A 10233-nucleotide genomic window follows, 5' to 3' on the forward strand; every position below is an offset into this window, starting at 1 on the left:
TCCGCCTCCCAAGTAGCTGGGACCACAGGCGCCCGCCACAACGCCCGGCTATTTTTTGGTTGCAGCCGTCATTGTTGTTTGGCGGGTCCGGGCTGGGGGTTCGAACCTGCCACCTTAGGTGTACGTGGCTGGCGCCTTAGCCGGTTGAGCTATAGGCGCCGAGCCTAGCTCAGGATCTTGAACTAAAATCTCATTCAGTAATAGATGGCTCAACTTCAGGATCTCGAACTAAAATCTCATTCAGTAATAGATGGCTATTTCAAAAATTTAGAATCCCATTTCTAATTTTATAATATCTCTTTTCCTACCCTTTTTGCTTTCATGCTGCTACAAGGCACATCGTTCAATTACAATAACTTAAAATTAAAACTATTTTGAAAATATTACAAATCCCTAAAAATAAATGGACTCTTCTTGAAAGGGAAAGAAAACCACTACTTTCCAGACCAATTCTAATGCTCACATTTTGCTTTCTGATGGTTTCTCTCTGGGATTTCCATTCATGGATCCATAACAGTTTTACTTAAAACTTAGAATGTTTTCTACATGTTCTTATGCAATAATACATTCACTGGGAGTAATCACAGGAAAATGGGCAAATCTTTGCACTGTATAAACAATGGCTTTTTTGTTGTTCAGTGGAACAGGACAAAAGGTGTATGGCTGAATATACAATGAGAAAACTGGACCAATAAACTACTAAATTAATAGCATAAATACAAAAATTAAATGGAATTATTCATCTTTCTCCTATTGCTCAAAAATAATAGTTCTGGTATTCTCAAGTTAACAAAGCTACGGTGTAAAAATAAACTTTTTTCCTGAACTTTCTCTTTTATAATTAAAAAATACATATCTATTACTAATTTACAATGGCACAACTATTACAGCATAAAGATGGTTAGAATAGAGGACTCTGTATTTCTACTATGACTCTAATTTTACTTCATTTTGGCAGAATCCTCTAAATGTAAACTATGTAACTTAACTGTAAAGGACCAGTACTACTATGGAAAGAAGTACTAACAAAACACATTTATATGGGGATAATGGTTCTTACCTCATCGAGTTCTGCTAAACAAAATTTAGTAAACCATGTACAGTGCTTGCTTAGAGTTATGGTTAGCACGTAGTAAGAACTCGGTAAATGTTAGCTATTATTGCATACTATATACTATTATATATTAGGTAGTGCTTTTAACCTGTAATTTATGAAAATCACAGAAATTGCAAACCTACTTAGATTAACAGGTCAAATACAACTCATTTGAAAAATGCGCCAATCCAGTAATTTCAATATTCTCTTGGGGGAAAAATGACATCATATTTACAAACAAAAGGGGCAGTAAAATTAGTCTAAAAGGCAAAATGTTATGTAGAAGTGATCAAAATGATTCCTTAACAATTCATTTTGGTGGGAAACAATTTAGTAAAGATTTGATTACATGACAGAAAACAACTGTAAGTAATGATCGAAATATTAGCCGGACATAAAATCTAGCGATAATGTTTAAAACATACTTTTTGACTAAAGACTCATTCATTTTAACTATAAGGATAGTTTACGAAGAAAACAAGTGACTTCTAGAGTCCATTAGAAAGCATAATCTAATAAAGGGCGTAACCGCTCAACAACAGCGGAAATTGTTCTCTTTCCTTACTATTACTCTATCATGTCTTAGTCTAAAGATCCCTCAACCCACAACAATAAAAATTGAAATTACCAACAAACTTTTGTCCTATCTCCATTATTCAACAATTACATCAAAAGCATACCTATATATTTTCAATTTCTGAAAATTACAATGGCCAAGTACAATACCCTCCTATAAACGAATGATACACACTCAAATAATAATATAATGGGTAGGTGCCAAATAAAACAGAAGACACCTTCCCATTCAATTACAATATGAACGAACTCAACCAAAAGCAAAGCTAAAAAGGTTTACCAAAACCAACACAAGAGAGAAAAGTAACCAGATAACCAACCCGTTCTCCATTCCTAAAGTGGAATCCTTAGTCTCAGAACATCTTTAATTGCTCTTAAAGCCCCTTCAATGAAAAATACCACACACACGCAAGCACACCTCAGCAGCCACGGCGCCCCGCAATAACAAATAGTGATGAGGGTGAGAATGATACGGGAAGGGTGACACAATCTCTCAGCTTCAGAGTGGGAGGCGTGTCCCCCAAGGTTTTCACTTCCTTTCTACTGGAACGACAGCTGGAACGCCACAAGAACCCCAGCCGCACGGCTTGCAGGGCCCCAAGATTTAGTGTGGGGAGCAGAAAGGAAAGGAGGAAAATCTGAGGTTTCGAAAGGTGCAGAGGAAAACAGGCTCCGCGCGGTGCTGGGAGCGAATGCGGGCAGGGGGTGGGGGTGTCGGCGCAGCGGGGTGAGAGCCTCGGCAACCCCGGGGAGCGGAGCAAAGCAGCGCTCACTGCCCTGTCCACCCGCTCGGCCCCTGCCCCTTCCACCCCACCCTCGGGGCGACCAGGACGTGCTCCGGGGGCGCCCGAAGGTGCAAACCAACTGGGGAAGGCGGCGGGTCCTGAGGCTCCCGGGGTCTGGGGCAGGAGGGAGGAATCTTCTGTACCCGTTGTTCTCCGCACAGCAGCAGCTCCGGGTAACTGAACTCCACGCAGCTTTCGTCGGTGGGGTCCTTAAGCACCAGCTCCAGCCGAACAGTCTCCCTCGGCGGCCGTGGCGGCTGCTTGGCCCGGGAAGCTGACTCCCGCGGCGGGGGTGGCTGCAAGGGCAGCTGCGGGAGCGGCGGCGGCGGCGGCGGCGGCGGCTCGGGCCGCGGGGGCTCGCGCTGCAGCGACATGGGCGGCTCGGCACGGCTGACCTCGCGCTGGGAGAGAGGCTTCTCCCGCGGCGGGGGCCGCGCGTCCGAGCGGGGGGCAGGATCCCGCGGGGCCGGCGGCTCCGCCCGGGCCGGCTCGCGGTACGGCTGTGGCTCCGAACCGGGGGGCTCACGGGGGTACTCAGGCTCGCGCTCGGCCCCCGGGTACTCGGCCTCGCGTCGCCTCACCGGTGACAAGCTAATGAACGCTACTCTGCGCGGCTCCGCCATCCCCACTGTTCTGGCCCTCTGCTTTCGCTGAAGCCGGCGCTCGCTTCTACGCCTCGTTGCGTGCCTGCCCGCCCTTCCTTTTGCTTTCCGTCGCTTTTCTTCCCTCCACCACCCTCAGCCGTCTCCGCCGACGCCACGGTGAGAGCGGACCGTGCCCCCTTCCCCGCTACTATGTTCTGATGGGCTCCACCGCCATCGCCAGGGTCGCCGCAGCCGCCATGTTGGATCCCCCACATAAATAGAAGCAGGCCGCTGAGCGGGCGCATGCGCAGACAGAAGACGCTCGCGTCCACTGTCGTGGCTGTTGCTCAGTTTTCCTCTTTTCCTCCCAACAGTCTGGAGTCCAGACAGGTCGACGGAAGTGACGTCACGAAGTGGCATGTTTCCTTGGAAACAGAGACGCTGTCTGCGCCCTTCCTCACAGGGAGGGTTCTGGCGTTTACCCTGTAGCTTCCTATTCGCACCCGGAAACCGGAGGCGCGTTGGGAGCTTTGAAGGGCGAACGTTGGGATGTGCCCGGGACCGATCCAGCCATGGCGCCGGGTCCCGCCAGACACGGCCCCCGCTCCCCATTCTAGGGAGTTAGGGGTGTCAGCAGATTGTTCAAGGTGGACACTCGGCAAGGGTAGAGGGACGCATGGACTACCCGCCGTGCTTGCCTGCCCGGTGCCCCCGCAGCCCGAGGTACCCAGCAAAGAAAGGAAATGCCCAGCTCCAAGCGGACTTGCTTTCTCTCAAAAGCGCTACGCTGAGTCTCTTTGGCCTCTGGTTCCTAGACAGGCTCTTGTTTTCCTCTCCCGAGTACAGTGGGCGTTACGTGGGGCACGGCGTAAAATGCTCGATGATGCTGTGCAGTTGGAAAATTAACAAACAAATGAACACTCCCGGGCTCATTTGTAAGGCTAAACTATTGACATCAGTGGAAAATTTATTGAGGATTCGGTAGTATCTCGGGACGCACTCAAAGAATGCTAAATGACCCATTTGAGGGTGAAGGAGGAGCATCCATTGGGCACGCCTTGTTGGCGCTCCTGTGATAAACTAATTGGCATTCAGGCTTAAAAGGACGAGAATTACTGGCTGTTTTAATCCATCGACTAGAAAGTATATTTGAGAGCTCGCCCTCCACATTAACTGAGTTAGCTATAAAATGGTTTTGATTGAGTCAGCCTGACGTCATAAACAAATTCTGAGTAGGTTCGATTTTTTGCTCTTCCGTTACTTTCTGGGCTTGCACGAAGACTGTTACGGAATCAATGATTCCAAAGGTTCCTTTCAGTTCTAAAATGTTGTCATTGCTCCTTGACATCATGTTTTGCCTCTATTATCTCCTTTCTCTTTACTTCAACTCGGATTCCAAATTAAGTTCTCATCATTTGAGTGTCTTGGGAGCGCTTAAGTGATCTTTCTATTCTCAGTTTCTATTCCTGCCACTCTTGCAATGGGGCCATTTTAATGCTTCTAAAACACTGCTTTTGATGACGTTATTCTCTGTCCTAGCTGCAACCTACCTACAGATTATCTTTTTGTTGTTGTTGTTGTTGAGACAGTCTCACTCTGTTGCCCAGGCTAGAGAGCCATGGTATCAGCCTAGCTTCACAGCGACCTCAAACTCCTCGGTTCAAGTGATCCTTCTGCCTCAGCCTCCCCAGTAGCTGAGATAGGCGCCCTCCATATCCGGCTAATTTTTTCTGTTTTTAGTAGAGTTGGGATCTTGCTCAGGCGAGCCTCTAAATTCAAGGGATCCCCTGGCCTGGGCTTTCCAGAGTGCTAAGATTACAGGGGTGAGCCAGGACATCTGGCTCAAGCTGGTGGTCTGTGGGCCAACTCGTCCTGCAGTTGTGTTACTCATCCAACATCATCTTCTGTTAACTTCTGCTAAAGTTGAACATTTCTCCAACTTTCTAATCCACAAGCCACAGAAGAAATAGATTTTACATTGTAACCCAATGTACATACAGGTTACATCCAAGTCTGAAATATGTTCACAATACTTACCTTATGCATAGGATAAAGTTAACTTAATATAACAATATTCTATGATACATTGTAGAAACGTCTTAAATAAGACAGAAGCAAGTTAGGAAAGGTTATTTACCTCCATAGAAGTCCTTGCCTTTTCATAGATTTTATTCCACTCCAGAATTTATGTACACAATGGTACCAGGAAAATGTGGTATACTGTTGAGCCTGATCTTTTTCTTTGTTTTATAACAAGCCAAAATTGAAAATTCCACTTCCCATACATAGTTGTTGAGTATTAATAATGTGTATACAGGTTCTTCTTAGCAGTAAACTCTTAATCCAACACCTTGATATATTTCATATGTGGCAAACATTTTTTTCTGTATAAATGAAGTACTAAGCTGCAATTTATTTTCTTCATAGATACCAAGTTTAATTCAATTATTTAAAGTTTTAGAAACCAACGAATCTTAATACAGTTTTTTTAATGTCTCAAGTTATCTTCTGGTTTTAATAGCTTCTTACAATTTTTTTGTGTCTCTACTGTTTCCTGATCATAGTTGCTGTTCAATCATTTGAAATTCTGTACCATTTGTATAATTTAATTTTTATTACCTAAATGTTCTTTTGTAATTTTTTTAAACCATGGAAGTGGTTTTATTTTTGTTATTGCACAGCACTGCAATTGTGTACTTGTAGTGTTTGCTTTCTTAAATATTAAGTATGCATTAAAATATATGTATATATTTACATTTAAGAAATGTGACACGGCTCAGCACCTGTGGCTCAAGCGGCCAAGGCGCCAGCCATATACACCTAAGGTGTCAGGTTCGAATCCAGTCCGGGCCCGCCAAACAACAATGATGGCTGCAACCAAAAAATAGCCGGGCGTTGTAGCAGCCGCCTGTGATCCCAGCTATTTGGGAGGCTGAGGTAGGAGACTTGCTTGAGCCCAGGAGTTGGAGGTTGCTGTGAGCTGTGATGCCACAGCACTCTACCTAGGGCGATAGCTTGAGGCTCTGTCTCAAAAAGAAAAAAGAAATGTGACACATCAGAGAAGTCGTGTATGAACATAATCTATTCCCAATATATTTTACTGCTTTATTTCATACATGTAATGTAATCTACAAAGTCAAATAAAACTATCAACTCTCATGGTATAGAAGTATATACAAATTTTATAGTTTGACAAACATGTTCTCATGATTTTATAAATGACAATGACAAATGTATTTGTAGTGTTTATTATCACATGATTTATCACAAGTTGTTATCGTCTCCATCCTCTTCTGCCAATAATAGATATTTCAATGCACTTGATAAAGATATCATGCATTTAAAAAGTCAAAATGGTCAAAAGCCTAGATTTAACAAAAAGAAAAAGAAAAGGTTGCTATTTAAATACAGGGTATTACTCAGTCTTATTCACTACGGGCCAGGTGAAGTTAGGCTCACACCGGTAACCCTAACACTCTGAGAGGCCAAGGCGATAGTATGGCTTGAGGTCAGGGGTTTGAGACCAGCCTGAGCAAAGCAAGGCCCCCCCTCTCTATAAAAGATAGAAAATTTAGCAGAGCTTGGTGGCCCAGGCCTGAAATTCCAGCTACTGGCAAGGTAAAGGCCTGAGGGTCGCTTCAGCTTAGGAGTTTGAGGTTGCAGTGAGCTATGATGATGCCACTGAACTCTACCAGGCAACAGAGTGAGACTCAGTGTCCAAATAAAATAAAATCCAGTATCTTCTTTGTTTAAGAGCAGATTACAAGAAATATTATCCATGCTCTTCTTTTTTTTTTTTTTGAGACAGAGTTTCACTTTATCACCCTCAGTAGAGTGCCTGACATCACAGCAACCTCCAACTCCTGGGCTTAGGTGATTCTCTTGCCTCAGCCTCTCAAGTAGCTGGGACTACAGGTGCCTGCCACAACACCAGGCTATTTTTTGTTGCTGTTTGGCTGGGGCTGGGTTTGAACCCGCCGCCCTCATTATATGGGGCGGGCACCCTACTCACTGAGCCACAGGCGCCGCCTACTCCATGCTCTTCTTTTAAAAAACAAGATTCTGATATATATAATAAATCTAAATCACAATTCACAAATGGTGGCTGAAATCCTGTCAAATTTCATCTCAATACAACAGAAATCCTCAGTTGTGTGTAAACAATTCAAAATTAACGTTACAATGGAAATGTCAAATCATAACTACTACATATTGCTACTGATGGGTTCCACTATCCTTCAACCAGGCCCAGCAGATGTGCACATCTGATAGACTGCTTAGAAAATTAAAGCTATCAGAGCTATAAATAAGGAATACATAAATATGAACATAGCAACATGAGCGCATTCGAGCCATTTTTAAAAAATGAATAAGATGCTATGTAAACATATCTGATGGTTCTCTCTGGAAGCTACTTTTCACTGATTTATAAAAGCTATGGTTTTAGAATTCTTTTAAAAAGGAAAAAATTTCACAGTGCTGGATGTGGTACTTTCTTTGTACATTCTTGACCATAATGCAATCTTCAGATCTTCATGCAGAGCTTATAGTATCAGGATTTCTCCGGAAAGTCAGCTCCTTATATTTTCATCAGCCTTTAGTTCTTCAGTAGCCTTATAAAGCTCCTTAATAACCAATGATAATACCCCTGGATTATTCCTCCTTCACAGAGCTATATACAAATAGAGTTTCCCTACCTAAGACAGTATTCAGAATTCTTCAAATCTTAAGCAGATAGTCCAGTGATCTCCTTCATGCCATGAGATTCGCTGCCACACTACTACTTGCAATCACAGAGGCCAAGGGAGCTATTTTCTAATTCTACACATACTTTTCTCTATACAGATAATAACGCCTCTATGAAATTATCTTGCTGCACATATCTGGCATAAAAGTGTTGCACACTTTGCAGCATAGGTGCCCTCATCAAGTTGGACTGTGACTACATTATAACGATTGCTTCTTCTAAATGTTCTGTAGTGATAGTCTTGATGTTGTGTTATCACCAAGGTTTTCATTTATCTGATTCGTCACCAGAAGCACCACAGCCATAAATACTAGATGAAACCATTTTTCAGCACTTACGATGGTCCATTTTTCTTTTGCTACAACAGGCAACTAAATGCAAAGAATGTCTTTCTCAAGATTTCTATTTTCTTTAGCACGTAATTGTGGGGTTTATTGACAAGTTCATCATGCTGTATTTTCAGATGTCCTTTTAATTGTGAAGGTATTCAGCTTTCATTTGCAGGAAATGCACTTTTCTTCTCTCTCTCTTTTTTTGGAGACAGAGTCTTACTCTGTTGCCCCAGGCTAGAGTGCAACCTCAAATTCCTGGCCTCAAGCAATCCTCTTCCCTCACCCTCTGGAGTAGCTGGGACTACAGGTATCCAGCATTTCTTTTTTCTTTCTTTCTTTTTTTTTTTGGCAGTTTTTGGCTGGGGTCAGTTTTGAACCCACCACCTCCAGTATATGGGATTGGCGCCCTACTCCTTGAGCCACAGGCACTGCCCCAAGTATTTCTATTTTTACTGGGGGTCTTGCTCCTGCTCGGGCTGGTCTGGAACTCCGGAGCTGAAGCAACCCAACTGCCTCGGCCTCCCAGAGTGCTAGGATTACAGGCATGAGCCACTTTGCTGGCCATATCGTCTTCTTTTTAGAATGAGATGTACAGTCAATGTTTGTTGATTAGAGTTGTTGATTAGAGTTTCTCAGTATTTTCATTATGTACGATTCCAGATTCAACAGCTAACTTTGAACATTTATGTATTTTTCCCTTTCTGTTCCTTTTTCTTGTACTAATTAAACAGCCTGTTTGATAACAATTCATACTAGTTAAATTAACCCATTACAGTTGACACGTACACCTCATACTGATGACATCCTTTCCCCAAAATGCACTTAAACTTCTTCCCTAGAATCCAGTTGAAAGTTGTAGGTTTTCTATCAACAAATAAAGTTCTCCTGCACTTCATTTCGTAAGTCACAGGTGGTTATGATAACATGAAGTTGGGCTGCTCAATGTTATCCAACAAACAAATGCAGGAGTTCCAGTAAGACTTCAGTGCGTGTCACTGCCCCTCACTTCCACCTGGGACCCTGCTTTTCCCTGGCAATTGAAACGTCAGGTGCATTTTTATATTTTCTATTAAATTCTGTTTTAGTCTAATACACTAAAAAAAAACCTCACTGCTTGTGAGACTCAAAACTGATCACACAGTTCTCTAATTGGTTGTAATCACCAATTTGAAATAGGAATCCAGCTTTGCAGATAGAGACTGAACAGGTATAACCACGGGGCAAAGCTATGGGATTTTCACTGCAGAATCAGGACTAAAAGATTGTCTGTGAAAGACGCTCAGATGCTTGAGTTAGAAAAAGGTTTGGAAATTGGAAATTCAGAGGAGGGAGAAATCAAAGAGGTCTGAGATAGTCAATAGCAACGTGATGAGGTTATGGATGAATAGACTAAGTCAGGCATGGTCATGGTCAGAGAAGGACTCTGACAGCCTGCAGGGGGGTATGAGCTGTCCTGTCCAAACAGACTTGGAAGAAGGGTGGTGGGAATTAGAACCAAAAAAATATGTTAACTGTTTTGATCGTAAGCATCATAAAAGAAATCACTTCAGGGGCAGCACCCGTGGCTCAGTGAGTAGGGCACTGGCCACATACACTGAGGCTCACAGGTTTGAACCCAGCCCCAGCCAGCTAAAACAACAATGACAACTGCAACCAAAAAATAGCCGGGTGCTGTGGCAGGCGCTGGGAGGCTGAGGCAAGAGAATTGCTTAAGCCCCAAAGTTTGAGGTTGCTGTGAGCTGTGACGCCACAGCATTCTACCAAGGGTGACAGCTTGAGACTCTGTCAAATTAAAAGAAAATAAATAAATAAATAAATAAAATAAATCACTTCAGCTGGTTTAAATAGATGAGCTTGTACAGCAGATGTAGGGGCATCTCCCAGGACCCAAGGGAAAGAATGCCATCAAGTCCCATGAAGGTAGAACCAAAATTAGGAGCTAAAAAAAGCCACATAGACTCCGGATAATTTTCTCTTTGTCTCATTCTGCTTTTCTCTGAAATCTACTTCATTCTGCTTCCCTCTCTCTGTGGATTAGCTTTCTTTGCTCCTGATGTTACCCAGTTAAAAATAGGGCTTTGTTATAATTCCCCCCAATTTTTCTTTTCTTTTC

At 43.3% G+C, this 10233-nt stretch overlaps 1 protein-coding gene across 2 annotated transcripts in view; it reads right to left on the reverse strand.

Moving 5' to 3' along the window:
- The window catches only part of UBN2 (ubinuclein 2), a 76423-nt gene extending 73117 nt beyond the window's left edge, over positions 1 to 3306 (reverse strand). For both annotated transcript variants that reach the window (XM_003791580.3, XM_023514204.1), the window contains exon 1: positions 2601 to 3306. In XM_003791580.3, coding sequence (XP_003791628.2) covers positions 2601 to 3080 — 480 coding nt within the window. In that variant the 5' untranslated portion in view covers positions 3081 to 3306. The remainder of the gene's footprint in view (positions 1 to 2600) is intronic.
- Between the last annotated feature and the right edge of the window lie 6927 nt (positions 3307 to 10233).

The sequence above is a fragment of the Otolemur garnettii genome, unplaced genomic scaffold (assembly GCF_000181295.1).
Source record: "Otolemur garnettii isolate 467f Iridium unplaced genomic scaffold, OtoGar3 scaffold00049, whole genome shotgun sequence".
NCBI classification, from domain to species: Eukaryota; Metazoa; Chordata; class Mammalia; order Primates; family Galagidae; genus Otolemur; species Otolemur garnettii.